Genomic DNA, 22,097 nt, shown 5'->3' with positions numbered 1-22,097 from the left:
AGTCATCTATAGTCTCTTCACTCTGTCCAGCTTGATAACAGTCATCTATAGTCTCTTCACTCTGTCCAGCTTGATAAGTCATCTATAGTCTCTTCACTCTGTCCAGCTTGATAACAGTCATCCAAATGAAAGCTAGACAGTCAGGGAACATAAACACCTAAATCAATGGATAGAGGACTTTTTTTGCAAATTTTTATGGTGAGGAAATATAATGCATTTGAAGACTGAATACAGGCCGCAAGGCAACATGAGTTTAATACCACAGAGAATGGGAAGCTTGGCAGCAACGCCAGTGCAGTAACCCTGTTAGTGTCCAAATTATAAGAATGTGTGTGTGTGTGTGTGTGTGTGTGTGTGTGTGTGTGTGTGTGTGTGTGTGTGTGTGTGTGTGTGTGTGTGTGTGTGTCTACTGTTGTTGAGTAAGTCACAGCTAATTTTCTCCAACATCCAGAGAACCAACGTTTACAAGTAACCCATAGAAACATCCCCACACCACGTCCTCAGATGAGAAGAGAGAGAGAAAGACAGATGAAGGAGGAGAATGTACTTAGTCTCTTGTCGCCTATCCTTCCTGGCACTTGTGCCAAACAGTGTTAAAGCAGAATAAGGAATGTATTATTTGCGGTGTGCCAGAGAACATTTTAATAAGGCAATCATTTTGGCAACAAGAAGATCTCAACATTCCATCCTCCATGAATGCAATTTACATATGTTTACCAAAGTCACAGTGGTAATTTTGAGTGGGGGTGGTGTGTGTGTGTGTGTGTTGCCCTTACATGTCATGAAAGCCAATAGTTGTTGATATAATTTCTTATTTTTAGACACCTTTAGAGACATATATGGCATGCTGATCTATATAAAACGTCACATCATTTTGCTTGTCTCCGGTAACGTTGCTTTTAAAGGAAAACATTAGCGAGTTCTTCCTCCTCATTCGGCCCACACCTGGTGTAAACTCGGACCTCTTCAGGCTAAGGAATAAGTTTCACGCATCCCCATGTCCTACACATGCATTATAGGTAGCAAAGCTACAAGACAGCAAAATGGAACTGCTCACTACTGATGTCCCCAAGGCTCGGTGGTAGGCCCCTCTCCTCTTTCTCTCTATACACCAAGTCACCTAGTTTGTTTCAGTGGCTGGGAACTGCTCACTACTTATGTCCCCAAGGCGTGTGGTAGGCCCTCTCCTCTTCTTCTCGTACACCAAGTCACTCAGTTTGTTTCAGTGGCTGGGAACTTCTCACTACTTATGTCCCCCAAGGCTCTTCTCTCTCTGTACACCAAGTCACTCAGTTTGTTTCAGTGGCTGGGAACGGACTCCTTTTCCTTTTTCTAAATGACCAGCTAGAACGTTGACGATGACTTTTGTTCTAATGTCAGTTCTCTGACTGTTCCTGGTGGAATCCTAATGCATAATGTAGATGGAATGTCCTGGTGTGAATATCACACAGACTCTCTTCAGACACCTAACACACACGCACGCATACACACACACACACACACATCTCTCCCCTGACACTTGTGTCACTGTGTCCTCACAAGAGTGAGGCATGATGGGATTGCTACTGTAATTACCCATCCTGCCTCTGGGTTTTTCCGACAGCCCGTCACTCCTTATGTCAACATCATTACCAGGGCTAGCTGGATGTGTGTGTGTGTGTGTGTGTGTGTGTGTGTGTGTGTGTGTGTGTGTCTAATGTCAATATCTCTCTCCTCTCCTCCATATTTTTCTTTACTTTCCATCTATCCTTGTCCTCTTGCATCCTCACACTTTCAATCTTCCTATTTCTTCCCCACCTCTCCACTTTCTGTCTCTCCACCTCTTCTCCCTCCCTCCATCCATCTCCTCAGTCATCCCTGAGTTTCATTGCGTTGAAAGGCAACTGTCCTCTGCAGTGGAGGATCATGCTATCTATCAATGAACTCCTCTCATCATCTCTCCTTTCTCTACCCCTACTCTCCTTATCTTTCCCTCAACCTCTCCCTCACAATATCTCTTTCTCTCCCTTTCACCCACTCCCTCTCTCCCTTCACTTTCCCATCTCTTACTTTCTAGAGTATCTCCCCTCCCCTCTCCCTCTCTCTCTCTCTCTTGCTTTCTAGAGTATCTCTCCCCTTTCTCTCTCTTCTCTTCTTTGTAGAGCATCTCTCCCCTTTCTCTCTCTCTCTCTCTCTCTCTCTTACTTTCTAGAGTATATCTCCCCTCTCTCTCTCTTACTTTCTAGAATATATCTCCCCCTTCTCTCTCTCTCTCTTTCTTTCGAGACTATTTCTCCCCTTCTCTCTCTCTCTCTCTTTCTTTCTAGACTATTTCTCCCCCTCTCTCTCTCTCTCTCTCTTACTTTCTAGAGTATATCTCCCTTCTCTCTCTTCTTTTCTAAATTATATCTCCCCTCTCTCTCTCTTACTTTCTAGAGTATATCTCCCTTCTCTCTCTTACTTTCTAGAATATATCTCCCCCTTCTCTCTCTCTCTCTTTCTTTCTAGAGTATGTCTCCCCTTCTCTCTCTCTCTCTCTTTCGCTCTCTATTGTACTTGTATTTCTTAGTTTACATAGTGTTATAGATGTTATAAACCAAACACCTGTCTGGACAGACAGACAAACAGACAAACAGACAGATGAACAGACAGACAAACAGACAAACAGACAGATGAACAGACAGACGAACAGACAAACAGACAGATGAACAGACAGACAACAGACCGACAGCCGGGCAGACGGACAGACAACAGACGGACAGCCCAGGATAGACGGACAGTTAGTGGGAGAGTGAAAGAAGAAAACACAGACTGTTAAAGTATGCTGGGCATGTCCTCTACTTACTCTGCTGACTGTGTGTGTGTGTGTGTGTGTGTGTGTGTGTGTGTGTGTGTGTGTGTGTGTGTGTGTGGTGTGTGTGTGTGTGTGTGTGTGTGTGTGTGTGTGTGTGTGTGTGTGTGTGTGTGTGTGTGTGTGAGCAGGGACCAAAGCCTCCTCGGAGGCTCGTAGTTCACGTATGTTCCAGTCAGAATACGGAGAGCACTTCACCATCACCACCTCCAGCCAATGGGTGCAAGGTAACACACACACACACACACTACAGACTGGCCGTCGAGGGCATGTCATCACTGTTTGAAAGCCTTTGATTTAAATTCAGCTCAACAGAGAGGGGGGGGGGGGGGTATTCCATGCTGTGAATTCTAGCTCCATGCACACACACACACACATTCATGCACACACACACATCAACATCTTGGCAACGGTGTGTAGGAATCCCATTGAAATGTGTGTGTGTCACAGAGGCAGAGTGGACTGAGTGGTTTGACAGAGATGATGAGAGGCCCAGGAGACTGGGAGAAGCTGTCTGACCTCCACAAGGCTTACCCTGACCGCCTGTAGCGCCCCCATGGACATACAGGTAAAACACACACACACACACACACACACACCTGAACAGCTGGTGCCGATAGCTCTGTAGCAGCCAAATAACTTTGGAACAATAATGTGCCAAAGAAGTCAAAGCTTAGCTTGACTATTTCACATTTTTATTGCCTGTTATTATGATGGAGGTTGCAGCAGCCAGCACTGTGTGTGTGTTCACAGATACTACATTCACTCTGCCACCATGTACGGCAGAAGCTGTTTGGTATCCACAGTGAAGACTAAGCACACACACGCACACACTGTCAGTCACTTTCTGTCTGTCATACCCACACAGTGTACTGTGACTCCTCAGTGTTTTAAACAGACATTATTTGACCATAAACAAACTGCCGTCTTGGCTTGTTGTTTGGATGTGGAAGGCAAGGCTTCTGTTAAGCACTGCTGTGACAAATGTACTGATTCTTTTCCCTCTACCTCTCCCTTCTGTCTCTCTTCCAGGCTGAGTCCCATGATGGTGTGCCATCTAACGAGACAGGTGATGTCATCTATAAGTCTGACAGGGACTACGGCTTCGTCTGTCTCAACAAGGACCAGAGCCACGGCCTCTGCCACAACTACCGAGTACGCTTCCTCTGCGGTAAACTAGGTACGGACACCGGTCTGTAGTTGGGTGCCCGTGTGCATCTGTATGTGTGTGTCCACATGCATGTGTTTATGTTTCCCAAAGATTGGAAAGCAGCTGCGGTCATCCCCCTCTTCAAAGGGGGGGACACTCTTGACCCAAACTGCTACAGACCTATATCTATCCTACCATGCCTTTCTAAGGTCTTCGAAAGCCAAGTCAACAAACAGATTACCGACCTTTTCGAATCTCACCATACCTTCTCTGCTATGCAATCTGGTTTCAGAGCTGGTCATGGGTGCACCACAGCCACGCTCAAGGTCCTAAACGATATCTTAACCGCCATCGATAAGAAACATTACTGTGCAGCCGTGTTCATTGATCTGGCCAAGGCTTTCGACTCTGTCAATCACCACATCCTCATCGGCAGACTCGACAGCCTTGGTTTCTCAAATGATTGCCTCGCCTGGTTCACCAACTACTTCTCTGATAGAGTTCAGTGTGTCAAATCGGAGGGTCTGCTGTCCGGACCTCTGGCAGTCTCTATGGGGGAGAGAGAGAGAGAGAGAGATTGTGAGAGAGATTGAGAGAGAGAGATTGTGAGAGAGATTGTGAGAGAGATTGTGAGAGAGAGATAGAGAGAGAGAGAGATCCTTTCACAGTGTACACAATTATACCATGGTTTAGCTGACTGATTTGATTAAGGTCATTTAGGTGTGTGTGTGTTATCCTTTAGCCTGTAGATTGAATGTGGTTTGATGAAGGTGTGGGGCATTATTCTATTAGTCCATTAGTACCATTTCGATCTGACACCGTTATAGTACCATGTCGATCTGACACCGTTATAGTACCATGTCGATCTGACACCGTTATAGTACCATGTCGATCTGACACCGTTATAGTACCATGTCGATCTGACACCGTTATAGTACCATGTCGATCTGACACCGTTATAGTACCATGATACAGCACATGATCCTCCTATAGACATCAGCACAGACACAAGACATACTGTACAGCACATGATCCTCCTAGATGTCAGCACAGACACAGGATATACTGTACAGCACATGATCCTCCTATAGACATCAGCACAGACACAAGACATACTGTACAGCACATGATCTCCTAGGACATCAGCACAGACACAAGACAGACTGTACAGCACATGATCCTCCTATAGACATCAGCACTGACACAGACATACTGTACAGCACATGATCCTCCTATAGACATCAGCACAGACACAAGACATACTGTACAGCACATGATCCTCCGCCGCAGACATCAGCACAGATTATTAAGACATACTGTACAGCACAGATCCTCCTCCTAGACATCAGCACAGACACAGGACATACTGTACAGCACATGATCTCCCAGACATCAGCACAGACACAAGACATACTGTACAGCACATGATCCTCCTAGACATCAGCACAGACACAAGACATACTGTACAGCACATGATCCTCATATAGACATCAGCACAGACACAAGACATACTGTACAGCACATGATCCTCCTATAGACATCAGCACAGACACAGGACATACTGTACAGCACATGATCCTCCTATAGACATCAGCACAGACACAAGACATACTGTACAGCACATGATCCTCCTATAGACATCAGCACAGACACAAGACATACTGTACAGCACATGATCCTCCTATAGACATCAGCACAGACACAGGACATACTGTACAGCACATGATCCTCCTATAGACATCAGCACAGACACAAGACATACTGTACAGCACATGATCCTCCTATAGACATCAGCACAGACACAGGACATACTGTACAGCACATGATCCTCCTATAGACATCAGCACAGACACAGGACATACTGTACAGCACATGATCCTCCTATAGACATCAGCACAGACACAGGACATACTGTACAGCACATGATCCTCCTATAGACATCAGCACAGACACAGGACATACTGTACAGCACATGATAGACATCAGCACAGACACAGGACATACTGTACAGCACATGATCCTCCTATAGACATCAGCACAGACACAAGACATACTGTACAGCACATGATCCTCCTATAGACATCAGCACAGACACAGGACATACTGTACAGCACATGATCCTCCTATAGACATCAGCACAGACACAAGACATACTGTACAGCACATGATCCTCCTATAGACATCAGCACAGACACAGGACATACTGTACAGCACATGATCCTCCTAGACATCAGCACAGACACCATATAGACATCCTCTATAGACACAGACACACAGGACATACTGTACAGCACATGATCCTCCTATAGACATCAGCACAGACACAGGACATACTGTACAGCACATGACATGATCCTCCTAGACATCAGCACAGACACAAGACATACTGTACAGCACATGATCCTCCTATAGACATCAGCACAGACACAGGACATACTGTACAGCACATGATCCTCCTATAGACATCAGCACAGATCACACAGACACAACATACTGTACAGCACATGACTATAGTACAGCACAGACACACATACTGTACAGCACATGATCCTCCTATAGACATCAGCACAGACACAGGACATACTGTACAGCACATGATCCTCCTATAGACATCAGCACAGACACAGGACATACTGTACAGCACATGATCCTCCTAGACATCATGATCCTCCACAGACTGACACAGGACATACTGTACAGACATCACATGATCCTCCTATAGACATCAGCACAGACACAGGACATACTGTACAGCACATGATCCTCCTATAGACATCAGCACAGACACAGGACATACTGTACAGCACATGATCCTCCTATAGACATCAGCACAGACACAAGACATACTGTACAGCACATGATCCTCCTAGACATCAGCACAGACACAGGACATACTGTACAGCACATGATCCTCCTATAGACATCAGCACAGACACAGGACATACTGTACAGCACATGATCCTCCTATAGACATCAGCACAGACACAGGACATACTGTACAGCACATGCATTATGAATAACCCTACACACACATTCAGGAGCAGGAGAGTTATGGCTCCTCTTCATTGGAGTTTATTCAGTTAACCTGACAGCCCAGCTGCTCCAACTGATTTATGGGATGGGTGCGTGTGTGTATGGGTGTGCTTGTTAGTGTGTGTGTGTGTCAGTGCATTTGATATAACCAAATTGATTGACGTATTTCTCTGTCCCTCCAGTGCGTCCCCAGGCCTCCATCTCTATAGTGCATCTGTCCAACAGCACTGTCCTGGAGTTAGCTGAGCCAGCTGAAGGCTGGGGCCCAGGAGACAGACTGGTGCTGGCCAGTACTGACTACTCTATGCACCAGGCTGAGGAGTTCACCATACTACCCTGCCCTGCCTGTGGGCCCACACAGGTTAAAGTCCAAGGTGAGTGTGTGTGGGGTGGATGGTGGAGGGTGTGTGTGTGTGTGTGTGTGTGTGTGTGTGTGTACTTGTGTTTGTGTGTGTGTGTACTTGCGTTGGTGTGTGTGTGTGTGTGTGTGTGTGTGTGTGTGTGTGTGTGTGTGTGTGTGTGTGTGTGTGTGTGTGTGTGTGTGTGTGTACTTGCGTTGGTGTGTGTGTACTTGCGTTGGTGTGTGTGTACTTGCGTTGGTGTGTGTGTGTGTGTGTGTGTGTGTGTACTTGTGTTTGTGTGTTGGTGTGTGCGTTGTGTGTGTGTGTGTGTGTGTACTTGTGTTGGTGTGTGTGTACTTGTGTGTGTGTACTTGTGTGTGTGTGTGTGTGTGTACTTGTGTTGGTGTGTGTGTGTGTACGTGTGTTGGAGTGTGTGTGTGTGTGTGTGTGTACTTGTGTTGGTGTGTGTGTGTGTGTGTGTGTGTGTGTGTGTGTGTGTGTGTGTGTGTGTGTGTGTGTGTGTGTGTACTGTGTGTGTGTGTGTGTGTGTGTTGTGTGTGTGTGTGTGTGTGTGTGTGTGTGTGTGTGTGTGTGTGTGTGTGTGTGTGTGTGTGTGTGTGTGTACTTGTGTTGTGTGTGTGTGTGTGTGTACTTGTGTTGGTGTTGTGTGTGTGTGTGTGTGTGTGTGTGTGTGTGTGTGTGTGTGTGTGTGTGTGTGTGTGTGTGTGGTGTGTGTGTGTGTGCATGGTGATGCTGCTGTAATGTCTGTACTTTGCATCAGCAAGTTAAGTCTCCTTGTGAAAAATACAAGTCTAAGGTTGACCGACCTAACGTCTGTTGCAAGAGCAACCGAGTCAAAAGTCATAGACCTTAGACTATAGGACAACTACTAAGGCGGAAACAAGGATTCCATTTCATAACTTTCACCAATCTAGACTGTGTGTGTATCTTTATTGGGTTCCCCATTAGCTGTTGAAGAAGCAGCAGCTATTCTTCCTGGGGTTCACACAAAACATAGAACATGACTAGGAGTTTATTCAGTTAACCTGACAGCCCAGCTGCTCCAACTGATTTATGGTGTGTGTGTGTGTGTGTGTGTGTGTGTGTGTGTGTGTGTGTGTGTGTGTGTGTGTGTGTGTGTGTGTGTGTGTGTGTGTGTGTGTGTGTAAGCACCTTCAACCTTGCTGCCACAGCCTTGGCATGGATGGATTGATGTGTTGAATGATGGACAGAGAGACAGGGATGTGTTCAAAACCACCCTATTTACTATATAGTGCACTACTTTAGATTAGGCCAATAGGGATATATAGTGCACTATATAGGGAGAATACAGGCCTGAGAATGAAGCATAGGTAATGTTTGTATGCCCAGATTTCTGCTTCCCAGCGCAGAAGCTTGAGCTACTAAATGACAATGGTTGAATGACAGTGGTTTTGGAACGCACTGCTCATTGGAACGGACAGAGAGAAGATTGTTTATGTCCTGAAAATAGCTGTTGGAGAGATTCTTGTGAATGCATAAGTGGATGTATAATAGTGAGTTGTATAATAGTGTGTGTGTGTGTGTGTGTGTGTGTGTTTCATTCTACCATGTGTTTTACATTTCTCACCCTCATACTCACAATAACAAGGTTAGAATGTTCCAACTCCTAGTCAGTGTCCCAAATGGCAGCATATTCCCGACACAGTGTACTACACTTGACCAGGGATCTAGTAGCACTGTAAAGGGAATAGGGTGTAATTTGGGACACAACCTAAAGCCTTCTTAAGTCCTTTTTTCTTTTCATGCAAATGGTCCAAACCAAGTGACTTCTTTGGCCAGACAGACTCACAAAACTCAAACAAGTATTCTGACACCCCACCACCTTTCTTTGTCTGTGTGTGTGTGTCTGTGTGTGTGTCTGTGTGTGTGTGTGTCTGTGTGTGTGTCTGTGTGTGTGTCTGTGTGTGTGTCTGTGTTTGTTTGTGTCTGTGTGTGTCTGTGTGTGTCTGTGTGTGTCTGTGTGTGTGTCTGTGTGCGTCTGTGTGTGCGTCTGTGTGTGCGTCTGTGTGTGCGTCTGTGTGTGCGTCTGTGTGTGCGCCTGTGTGTGTGTCTGTGTGTGTGTCTGTGTGTGTGTCTGTGTGTGTCTATGTGTGTCTGTGTGCGTCTGTGTGCGTCTGTGTGCATCTGTGTGCGTCTGTGTGTGTCTGCCACACCATTATACAAGCATAGAGACAATAGTTAAACAAGTGTTCATTGAGAGCAGTCTGAACCTGAGAGAGAGACAGAGGAAGATAGTGAGCAATTAGATGAGATGAAGAAAGGAAGCTTGACTTACTATGAAGCTCCAGAGGCTTCTGGCAGCAAACACTGTCTAAATCCCTGTATACCTATACAGCATGTTCCTAATCAGATCCCTGGCCCGAAGCACATCTCAACTCTATCTCCAAACCTGAACTCCATTCCATCTGACTTACAGGGATTTAGGCAGCACTTGCTGTGGGAAATGCTTGAATCCCAGAAAGGCTCTCTCTTCCTGGGGCCAAACATTAATCTATTCCCAGGCTTCTGAAGGCCTCTGGGGCATCATAGTAAAGTCATGAGCTTCCTCTCTACATCACATTATATCTTATGTAATTGCTCTCCATCTCTTTCTCTGTCTACATCTTTATCCATCTCTGTCTCTCTTTCTCTGTCTCTACATCTTTATCCATCTGTCTCTCTTTCTCTGTCTCTACATCTTTATCCATCTCTGTCTCTCTTTCTCTGTCTCTACATCTTTATCCATCTGTCTCTCTTTCTCTGTCTCTACATCTTTATCCATCTGTCTGTCTTTCTCTGTCTCTACATCTTTATCCATCTGTCTGTCTTTCTCTGTCTCTATATCTTTATCCATCTGTCTCTCTTTCTCTGTCTCTACATCTTTATCCATCTGTCTCTCTTTCTCTGTCTCTACATCTTTATCCATCTGTCTTTATCCATTCACTCAATACTCAATTCAATTCAAGGGCTTTATTGGCATGGGAAACATGTGTTAACATTGCCAAAGCAAGTAAGGTAGATAATATATAAAGTGAAATTAACAGTAGACATCACACATACAGAAATTTCAAAACAATAAAGACATTACAAATGTCATATTATATATATACAGTGATTTTACAATGTACAAATGGTAAAGGACACAAGATAAAATAAATAAGCATAGATATGGGTTGTATTTACAATGGTGCGTGTTCTTCACTGGTTGCCCTTTTCTCGTGGCAACAGGTCACAAATCTTGCTGCTCTGATGGCACACTGTGGAATTTCACCCAGTAGATATGGGAGTTTTTCCAAATTGGATTTGTTTTCGAATTCTTTGTGGATCTGTGTAATCTGAGGGAAATATGTCTCTCTAATATGGTCATACATTGGGCAGGAGGTTAGGAAGTGCAGCTCAGTTTCCACCTCATTTTGTGGGCAGTGAGCACATAGCCTTGAGAGCCATGTCTGCCTACGGCGGCCTTTCTCAATAGCAAGGCTATGCTCGCTGAGTCTGTACATAGTCAAAGCTTTCCTTAATCTTGGGTCAGTCACAGTGGTCAGGTATTCTGCCGCTGTGTACTCTGTTTAGGGCCAAATAGCATTCTAGTTTGCTCTGTTTTTTGTTAATTCTTTCCAATGTGTCAAGTAATTATCTTTTTGTTTTCTCGTGATTTGGTTGGGTCTAATTGTGCTGCTGTCCCGGGGCTCTGTAGGGTGTGTTTTGTGAACAGAGTCCCAGGACCAGCTTGCTTAGGGACTCTTCTCCACGTTCATCTCTCTGTAGGTGATGGCTTTGTTGTGGCAGGTTTGGGAATCGCTTCCTTTTAGGTGGTTATAGAGTTTAACAGCTCTTTTCTGAATTTTGGTAATTAGTGGGTATCGGCCTAATTCTGCTCTACATGCATTATTTGGTGTTCTACGTTGTACACGGAGGATATTTTTGCAGAATTCTGCGTGCAGAGTCTCAATTTGGTGTTTGTCCCATTTTGTGAAGTCTTGGTTGGTGAGCGGACCCCAGACCTCACAACCATAAAGGGCAATGGGCTCTATGACTGATTCAAGTATTTTTAGCCAAATCCTAATTGGTATGTTGAGATTTCTGTTCCTTTTGATGGCATAGAATGCCCTTCTTGCCTTGTCTCTCAGATCGTTCACAGCTTTGTGGAAGTTACCTGTGGCGCTGATGTTTAGGCCAAGGTATGTATAGTTTTTTGTGTGCTCTAGGGCAACAGTGTCTAGATGGAATTTGTATTTGTGGTCCTGGTGACTGGACCTTTTTTGGAACACCATTATTTTGGTCTTACTGAGATTTACTGTCAGGGCCCAGGTCTGACAGAATCTCTCTCTGTCTCTCTCTCTCTCTCTCTCTGTCTCTCTCTGTCTCTCTCTGTCTCTCTGTCTCTCTCTCTCTCTCTCTCTGTCTCTCTCTCTATCTCTCTGTCTCTGTCTCTCTCTCTGTCTCTCTCTCTCTCTGTGTCTCTGTGTCTCGCTGTCTCTCTCTCTCTGTCTCTCTCTCTCTCTCTGTGTCTCTGTGTCTCTCTGTCTCTCTCTCTCTGTCTCTCTCTCTCTCTCTGTGTCTCTGTCTCTCTCTGTGTCTCTCTGTGTCTCTGTGTCTCTCTGTCTCTCTCTGTCTCTCTCTCTCTCTCTATAAGGCTAATCTGCTAGTATAGTTTGGCCCTTCATTGAGGAGTTCCTCTCCTGTGTTAGTATAGTTTGTTTGTGTTAGAGAAGTTTGTCATCAAGACTTGTTCATAGTATTTGCTCAGATGTCTAGCATGTCACCAGAGCCTATGTCTCTAATTGACTATCCTCTAATTGACTATTTCCTATATAGTGCACTAATTTGACCAGGGCCCATAATGTGTGTGTGTGTCTGTGTGTGTGTGCATGGAGCCAGAATTCACAGCATGGAATACCTTTTCTTGGTACCCCCCCCTTGAGGCAGATTTAGTGTATTCTACATTCTTTAAAAAAAATAATTTTAAATTTTACCCCTTTCTCCCCCAATTTCGTGGTATCCAATTGTTGTAGTAGTTACTATCCTGTCTCATCGCTACAACTCCCGTACGGGCTCGGGAGAGACGAAGGTTGAAAGTCATGTGTCCTCCGATACACAACCCAACCAAGCCGCACTGTTTAACACAGCGTGCATCCAACCTGGAAGCCAGCCGCACCAATGCGCTCGGAGGAAACACCATGCACCCGGCCACCTTGGTTAGCGCACACTGCGCCCAGCCCGCCACAGGAGTCGCTGGTGCGCAATGAGACAAGGACACCCCTACCGACCAAGCCCTCCCAAACCCGGGCGACGCTAGGCCAATTGTGCGTCGCCTCACGGACCTCCCAGTCGCAGCCGGTTACGACAGAGCCTGGGCGCGAACCCAGGGACTCTGATGGCACAGCTGGCGCTGCAGTACAGCGCCTTAACCACTGCGCCACCCAGGAGGTCCATGCATTCTACATTCTAACTCAACAAGATGTTGAGAAGCAGAGTTTTTGGGGAAATTGATCCGTGGGTCGCGAGCCGCCAGTTGCCCCTCCCTGAACCAGATGATCAGAGGACTGTAATATCAAAGAGAGAAACATGAAAATATCTGTAATTAGACTAGTAGGTGAAACCAGCCTACAGCAAGACGGTGTGTGTGGGTCTGTGTGGTTGTGTGTAGGTGTGTGGGTGTGGATGCTTGTTTTTTGCATTTGTATCTATCTGTCTACTTGCATGTGTGTCTGTGTCTGTTGTGACTGTGTTTTAGCCAATGAAACGTCTCTCTCTGGTTCAGTGAGAGGAAGGGAGAAAGGGACTGAGTGTTCTTCTCAGAGAGAGAGACCATACACTCTGACAGACTTCACACACACACTCAGTTCAGTGGTGGCTGCTGAGGGGAGGACGACTCATAATAATGGCTGGAACGGCGTAAATGGAATGGCATCAAACATATGGAAACCATGGAAACCATGTATTTGATGTATTTGGTACCATTCCACCTGTTCTGCTCCAGCCATTACCACTAGCCTGTCCTCCCCAATTAAGGTGCCACCAACCTCCTGTGATACAGTTATCTGTTAACCTTATCTGTGTTGATGATACATGACATTATTTTTGGTCGCTGCCTTCATTCCTTTCAGCTCCCAGCAATTCTCTATGGCTCTATCTCTGCTTTCTAAAACTTACCACTGATTTATTGTGACATGCCCTCAATTGGCTGTGTGTGTGCATGTGAGTGTATGTGCGTGTGAGTGTGAGGTGTGTGTGTGTGTGTATGTGCGTGTGAGTGTGTGTGCGTGTGAGTGGGAGTGTATGTGCGAGTTAGTGTGTGTGTGTGTGCGTGTGTGTGCATGTGAGTGTATGTGCATGTGAGTGTGTGTGAGTGTGTGTGTGTGTGTGTGTGTGTGTGTCTGTGTGTGTGCGTGTGTGTGTATGTGCGTGTGAGTGTGTGTGTGTGCGTGTGCGTGTGTGTATGCTTGCATGCTTTTTGTTAGTTTGACTATAAGAGGAGATAGTAGTTCACTCTGAAGACTTCCACAGTAGATACATCAATGTTTAAATTCCCTGAATAATGAGTTGTTTATCTAGGGGCTGCACCTCTGTTTTCTAGGCCTATTAATTAGGTGTGTGTGTGTGTGTTTCAAACTATTTAATGAAAGGTAGACTCTGGCTCATCACTAACCCCTTTCAACTTCGATCTACCTATTAATGTAATTTCTGTATTTATTAATTCCGCTCGTAGCCCTCCAGTGATGCACAATTAGAAACTCTAGTAGTGGATGTCTAAAGAGTTAGGCAGAGGCTCGTCTACCCAAGGCTCTGATGAAGGCCATGACACCACAACATAAGCCTGTTTGGAGAAAGATAGGCACTCAGTTAATAAGTATACAGTGAGTCTGCTATTTCTGTCTTGCACGTGGGCGTGGCTCGTGCGTCCAGTCGTTTAGAGAGAGAGAGAGAGAGAGAGAGAGAGAGAGAGAGAGAGAGAGAGAGAGAGAGAGAGAGAGAGAGAGAGAGAGAGAGAGAGAGAGAGAGAGAGAGAGAGAGAGAGAGAGAGAGAGAGAGAGAGAGAGAGAGAGAGAGAGAGAGAGAGAGAGAGAGAGAGAGAGAGAGACTATTATTATTAGAGTATTTTAATTGGAAAGTGTGTGTGGCTAATGATGCATTTTCAGGGACAGTTGATAATGTGTCTCTGCATGTGGTTCACAATAATATTAAGGTGTATATCCAAATGAAATCTTTGACCATGATAATCTCAGACTCGCAGGCAGTTAGGCTGGCAGACACAGTTAAACAAACACTCACAGACAATTTCTCATTCCTAATAGGGTCACGGTATGTTCTCCAACTCTCTCCGTTCGTCAGTGGAGGATACAGTTTGTCAGTGTTGTCAGGGGAGCGCCAGTAGGGCAAAAGGTGGCCGTGATTCTTTCCAACGGCTCCCTCAAGGCAGAACATTTCAGAACCAACAGTACCCAGGTATCTACCTCTGCCTGTCTCCTCCGCATCATTAACAAGCTGAGAAAGAGAGAAAAGGGTGGAGAGAGTGGGCAGAGAGGGGTAGACAGGGGCGGGCTGAGGAAAGAGAGAAAGGGGTGGGAGACTGGGAGGGGTAGACGGGGGCAGGAGCTGAGAAAAGAGGGTGGAGAGAAGGTGGGCCGGGGGAGAGAGACAGGAGCTGGGTGTGAGAGATTGACAATGGGTCAGTCTTTATTGCACTGATGAGTAAATCCTGAGAAGTGATCCAGTCACTTTCTTTGTGCACAGAAAGGTTTCATCAGTAAGGAGGGTTGAGATGCCACCAGCTGTCTCTGATTCTTTTACTATTGTTTTTTTCATTTCATTCCCTTTCTTCTTCTTTTTCTTCAATAACTCTTTGGCATTTAATGACTGTAGTGTTTTGTCTAGTGTGTGGGCAGGCAGTAGGAGCTGTTTTCTAGATTCCTCTCTTTTTGTTGTGTTATTTTTTCATGTTTTTCTCCTCTTAAGAAATCATGTAATATGATGCCATTAGTGAGGAGAGAAGATTGAACCTGGGGAAAGTGAATTTCTGAACTCATTAATATTTCTTTAGTATCTACTTGGATCATTAGATGTCACAGACAGTGGGCTGTTCTTGTCACATTTCCTCCCTCTCTCCCTTTCTCTCTTACCATAGTATGTATATTCCTTCCTCTCACTCTCTCATTTCCTCTCTCCCCTTTCTCTCTCTCTCATCTCGCGTATATTCCTCTCCTCTCCTCTCTCATTTCCTCTCCCTTTCTCTCCTCCTCATCTCGTGTGTATATTTCTCTCTCATTTTCCTCTTCACTCTCTCCATTTCATTTCCTCTCTCCTTTCTCTCCTCTTATCTCGTATATTCCTCTCCTCTCACTCTCTCATTTCCTCTCTCCCTTTCTCTCCTCTTATCTCATGATGTGTATATTCCTCTCCTCTCCATCCCCCTCTAATAGTTGTCATCTGTCATATATCTAGCTCCCCAGTAGCTGGACTGGCAGACTCATTCTGTGACCTTTAACACCCACCATCATCATCTTCCTCAACCTCCCTCCATTAAATCTCTTCCCATGTCTCACCCTTTCTCTCTGTGTGTTTGGTCTGCGGGCCTGCCAACTACAGAGTGGTTCTGGTGACAGCTGTGAGGTGGTGACATCTTCAGACTAAAGGGAGATGTCTGAAGAGACAGACAAACCGATTCCTGTGTGAGTGAGTGACGGCATTCTGTGACCAATGTGTTAAATTTAGGCACACAGAAACAACTGGGTTCAATCCCAGTGTAGGGCACTAGTTTTAATGTTGTGTTTTGTCCCTAGTGGCCGGTTTTTGATGCTGTCTCCCAGCTTCTCGAGGACCTGCACAAATGTGGAATTTTGCTTGGAAGTGATTCCTCCACACACACACGCACACGCACACGCACACACACACACACACACACACACACACACACACACACACACACACACACACACACACACACACACACACACACACACACACACACACACACACACACACACACACACACACACACACACACACACACACTAGTTTCTCTCCCTCCACTTTCAGCCTAAAAGGCCTTCTAAAATCACAGGGCAATTTTTTTCCACTAGTGGAAATTGACTCCAAAGGACAACACTAAACCTTCTCTGGTTGCCTTCTGAGAGTGTTGCTCTCATAATTCAGGCAATGTGTGCGTACATGATGTGTGTGTGTGTGTGCGTACATACAGTGTGTGTGTCAGGGAAGATTTACATTTATCAGACATATGGATTGGGAGCATAACCCATCAGGGCTTCCACCCACTTAAGCCAGCACCATCAATAGACGAGGGATGTTGACCAAATGAGACACATTTACATGTCCTTAAAAACAGCCTTGCTAATTACAAACAACTATTCCTTGTGTTTGGGTGTGTAGAATATGCAAAACTTTAAAACCTATTGCTTTATTGGTTTTTACTTTTCTAAAACAATAATTGTCCACCTCATGGTTCAGCAGTCAGTGCACTAAATGCATCAGGGCATTGGATGCATAGACCTAGAGGTGTAGTGTCCACTGTATGATGTTAATATTAATATATACTACCATTCAAAAGTTTTGGTCACTTAGAAATGTCCTTGTTTTTGAAATTAAAGCAATTTTTTGTCCATTTAAAATAACATCAAATTGATCAGAAATATAGTGTAGACATTGTTAATGTTGTAAATGACTATTGTAGCTGGAAATGGTTGATTTTTAATGAATACCTAGACAATATGGTTGAGGTCCACATGATCAGCAACCATCACTACTGTGTCCAATGCCACGTTGTGTTAGCTAATCCAAGTTTATCATTTTAAAAGGCGAATTGATCATTAGAAAACCCTTTTGCAATTGTGTTAGCACAGCTAATAACTGTTGTCCTGATTAAAGAAGCAATAAAACTGGACTTCTTTAGACTAGTTGAGTATCTGGAGCATCAGCATTTGTGGGTTCGATTACAGTCTCAAAATAACTTCTGAAACTTGTCAGTCTTTTCTTGTTCTGAGAAATGAAGGTTATTCCATGCGAGAAATTGCCAGGAAGCTGAGGATCTCGTATAACAACAGCGCAAACTAGATCTAACCAGAATTTGTTATTTATTTTAACTTTATTTATCTTCTTGATACTACCCATCCCGTATCCGGGATCGTGAATACAGCCTCAGGCTCATTAGCATAACGCAACGTTAACGATTTCTGAAAATCGCAAATGAAAGGAAAATAATATGCCTGCTCTCAAGCTTAGCCTTTTCTTAACAACACTGTCATCTCAGATTTTCAAAATATGCTTTTGAACCATAGCAAATCAAGCATTTGTGTAAGAGTATTGCAAGCTAGCTTAGCATTTTGCGTACCATTTAGCACGCAACATTTTCACAAAAACCAGATAACCAAATAAATAAAATCATTTACCTTCGAAGAGCTTCGGATGTTTTCAATGAGGAGACTCTCAGTTACATAGCAAATGTTCAATTTTTCCTGAAAGAATCTGTGTGTAGGAGAAATCGCTCCGTTTTGTACATCACATTTGGCTACCGAAACGAACCGAAAATTCAGTCACTAAAACGTCAAACTTTTCCGAATTAACTCCATAATATCGACCGAAACATGGCAAACGTTGTTTAGAATCAATCCTCAAGGTGTTTTTTCACATATCTCTTCATTGATATGCCGTTCGTGGAAGCCTGCTTTCCCCTCAGAATCCCATGGAAAAATACCAGCAGCTGAAAATGACGCACCAATTTCGACGGAGGACACCGGGCGGACACCTGGAAAATGTAGTCTCTTATGGTCAATCTTCCAATGATATGCCTACAAATACGTCACAATGCTGCAGACACCTTGGGGAAACGATAGATAGGGCAGGCTCATTCCTCTCGCATTCACAGCCATATAAGGAGACAATGGAAAACAGAGCCTCAAAAATCCTGCTCATTTCCTGGTCGCCGTTTCATCTTGGTTTTGCCTGTAGCTCCCGTTCTAGGGCACCCACAGACAATATCTTTGCAGTTCTGGAAAATTCTGAGTGTTTTCTTTCCAAAGCTATCAATTATATGCATAGTCGAGCATCTTTTTGTGACAAAATATCTTGTTTAAAACGGGAACGTTTTTCATCCAAAAATGAAATTGCGCCCCCAGAGTTTCAAGAGGTTAAAGATCCAACATGGCATCCTACCTGAATAGCCAGTTGCACAGTAGATTGCATTTGGCCGCTTCAACATCCATCTCATCTTAGTTCACTACAATATTCAAACTTGTCCATACAGAGGACATTTCCCTTGTAGCTGGGCTCCAGACTAACATGTTACCACGGTGACACTGGTGACACTAAGTTTTTCAGTTGGTGGCAATGTGGCACAATCAAAAACATTTGCGGTATTACGCAATAGAAAATAATTGCTGTAAAATGAACAGTGCTTTATTAAAACGTGTGTTAGGCTACTGAGATGTTGTTGAAGAAAATACGTTGTTTTGTCATATTTTCATGTTCTGATTCAAACTATTTTAATGACCAACCTAACTCAGTGATTGTCATGCATTTTGAGCTGACAATTATGATATTGTTATATGTTACTGTTAAAACAGTGCTCAGAATTTTTCTGATTGTATTTCTTTCAATAGAGATGAATTTACATCTTAATGTGCTCTAACATTATAGGCCAATTTATTGGGGCAAATTCACCACCTGAGTAAGTGTAAAAAAAACCCCAACTACTAGGTCACTATCTCTACAGATAACATCCACCACTACTATTACATACATTTAATATAAAAACAAAAACCCAACTACTAGGTCACTATCTTCTACAGATAACACCCACCACTGCTATTACAGTACATTTAATATAAAAACAAAAAACCCAACTACTAGGTCACTATCTCTACAGATACAACACCCACCACTACTATTACAGTACATTTAATATAAAAACAAAACCCAACTACTAGGTCACTATCTCTACAGATAACACCCACCACTACTATTACAGTACATTTAATATAAAACAAAACCCAACTACTAGGTCACTATCTCTACAGATAACACCCGACCACTACTATTACAGTACATTTAATATAAAAAAACAAACCCAACTACTAGGTCACTATCTCTACAGATAATACCCACGACCGCTACTATTACAGTACATTTAATATAAAAACAAACTCCAACTACTAGGTCACTATCTCTACAGATAATACCACCTAACGCTACTATTACAGTACATTTAATATAAAAACAAAAACCCAACTACTAGGTCACTATCTCTACAGATAATACCCACGACCGCTACTATTACAGTACATTTAATATAAAAACAAAACCCAACTACTAGGTCACTATCTCTACAGATAATACCCACGACCGCTACTATTACAGTACATTTAATATAAAAACAAAACCCAACTACTAGGTCACTATCTCTACAGATAATACCCACGACCGCTACTATTACAGTACATTTAATATAAAAACAAAACCCAACTACTAGGTCACTATCTCTACAGATAACACCCACCACTGCTATTACAGTACATTTAATATAAAAACAAAACCCAACTACTAGGTCACTATCTCTACAGATAATACCCACGACAGCTACTATTACAGTACATTTAATGTAAAAACAAACATCTATACACTCGCAATGGCCAATCCACATTTAGTGTGCTCCATATCTCACAGCCATATTGAATGTCTTGTTTGTAGAATAGTTTCATAGCAAATATCTTGTTTGTAAAATAGTTGCTTTTGCCCTCAAAGAAATGATAAGTATATCTACAGAAAGCTGAGAACATCCTCTCTCCACCTTTGACAACAGGATAGCTGTGTTTCCCCACAATTGGATTTGAAGGTGTTATACAGAACACTTTTCTTTCTCCTGGAGGATATCCCCTCTGAAAGGAGAGAGAGGGCCTCGCTCAACATAGCAGCAGGCCCCAGCCAAACAGGGGCAGGTAGGCAGACACTTTCATTACAGGAACCAGGAGGATAATGTCATTTACTGTTTCACCAAATCATGGTTTCACCCTCATAAAAAGGAAGACGTTTTGAGTGAGGTAAAGTAATGTGCAGCTCACACAGATGAGACCAATATGTGTTTTAACTGGCCCAGCGAGACTAAATGGTGGCAGTCTGGCGCCCCACCATGTAGGCTTTTCACTACTCTCTAAATGTCATTTTACTTTGATGAACAAGGGCTCCATCTTCACAATCAACAGTATCCTAGGCCAAGGCTCCTCTCTCACTCTCTCCTCAGCAGCAGACCAGCCCCGGACAATTTGGCTGACTCCAATTTTATCGGCTTTTCATTTATTTTATCAGCCAAAAGACGGAAATTACCTGCTAACGGAAACCCTGATGTGTGTTGTGTTGTGTGTGTGTGTTGTGTGTGTGTGTGTGTGTGTGTGTGTGTGTGTGTGTGTGTGTGTGTGTGTGTGTGTGTGTGTGTGTGTGTGTGTGTGTGTGTGTGTGTGCATTCGTATGTCTATGTGTGTTGCTAGATGTGTTCTAACTCTTTATGTGTGTGCATGCGTTTGTGCGTGTGTGTGTGTGTAGGTAAGCCAGTGTTCCTCCACATGGGTGAGGAGGTGGATGGGGTGGACATGAGGGCAGAGGTCGGCCTGCTGAGTCGCAACATCCTGGTGCGCGGCGAGATGGAACCTGGTTGCTACGGCAACGAGGCCTGCAAGTTCTTCGCCTTTGACACTTTTGGAGGACACGTGAAGGTAATTTAATTAACATGTCATTAATTGTTCGAATCTACCCCTCCAATCTATCTATTTATCCCTCTATCTACACCTTTACTTCATTCATCCATCCACCCATTCATCCTCTCTTCATCCTTCCATAAACCCCTACATCTTCTCTTTATCCTTCCATAAACCCCTACATCTTCTCTTCATCCTTCCATAAACCCCTACATCTTCTCTTCATCCTTCCATAAACCCCTACATCTTCTCTTTATCCTTCCATAAACCCCTACATCTTCTCTTCATCCTTCCATAAACCCCTACATCTTCTCTTCATCCTTCCATAAACCCCTACATCCTCTCTTCATCCTTCCATAAACCCCTACATCTTCTCTTCATCCTTCCATAAACCCCTACATCTTCTCTTTGTCCTTCCATCTACTTTCATCTTTTATTTATCCTTCCACTGATCCAAACTTGTAGATATTGTGTGTAGGGCTTAACTTCCTTAACCTTTTACTGCAGTGGGCTAAATCAAGGTCACACAGAGTGTTTCTTGTTAATCTTAAACAATTCTACGTTGAAACAAAAGTCTACACCTCACACACATGGTTATGGGATCAAAAAGAAGACACCTGCACCATGTCAGATATACAGATATAATGTTGAGTTTGCATCCCAATATTACACTTTAAATGCATCCCAGAAGACTGAAATATAACAAAACCGTTTGACATAGAAACACCGGATTTTCGGCGGGTTTTTGAAATAATGTTTATTAATTCTGAATAATATTCGTAACCTTCCACCCATGAGGCCTCAAGGTCATTGAACGGGCTACAGTCTGTAGGAAAGAGCTACAGTCTGTGAGGTTACCAGAGTTTTGCAGCCCTGATCATGTCTTTCTCTTCTGTTTATTCAGTACCTTGAGGCCTTCACCAGAAGAAATGGGCTATTGTTTTGGGCTATACTGTCCAGTTAACTTAAAGGTTACATTAAGAAACTGAGCTCATCTATTGTCCTTACAGGTTAGGTGA

At 43.9% G+C, this 22,097-nt stretch overlaps 1 protein-coding gene across 1 annotated transcript; it reads left to right on the top strand.

Annotated features, from left to right (window-relative positions):
- The first annotated feature begins 2,965 nt into the window (after positions 1–2,965).
- LOC135553675 (cell migration-inducing and hyaluronan-binding protein-like) lies at positions 2,966–21,425 on the top strand. Its single transcript, XM_064985632.1, has 5 exons — positions 2,966–3,057; positions 3,281–3,398; positions 3,863–4,010; positions 7,196–7,387; positions 20,927–21,425. Exons 2-5 carry the CDS (start codon positions 3,387–3,389, stop codon positions 21,103–21,105), a joined length of 531 nt encoding a protein of 176 aa, XP_064841704.1. The 5' UTR covers positions 2,966–3,057; positions 3,281–3,386; the 3' UTR covers positions 21,106–21,425.
- Positions 21,426–22,097: the final 672 nt, after the last annotated feature.

Source organism: Oncorhynchus masou, chromosome 2 (genome assembly GCF_036934945.1).
Source record: "Oncorhynchus masou masou isolate Uvic2021 chromosome 2, UVic_Omas_1.1, whole genome shotgun sequence".
NCBI lineage: Eukaryota > Metazoa > Chordata > Actinopteri > Salmoniformes > Salmonidae > Oncorhynchus > Oncorhynchus masou.
This window is presented reverse-complemented; position numbering and strand designations above follow the sequence as displayed.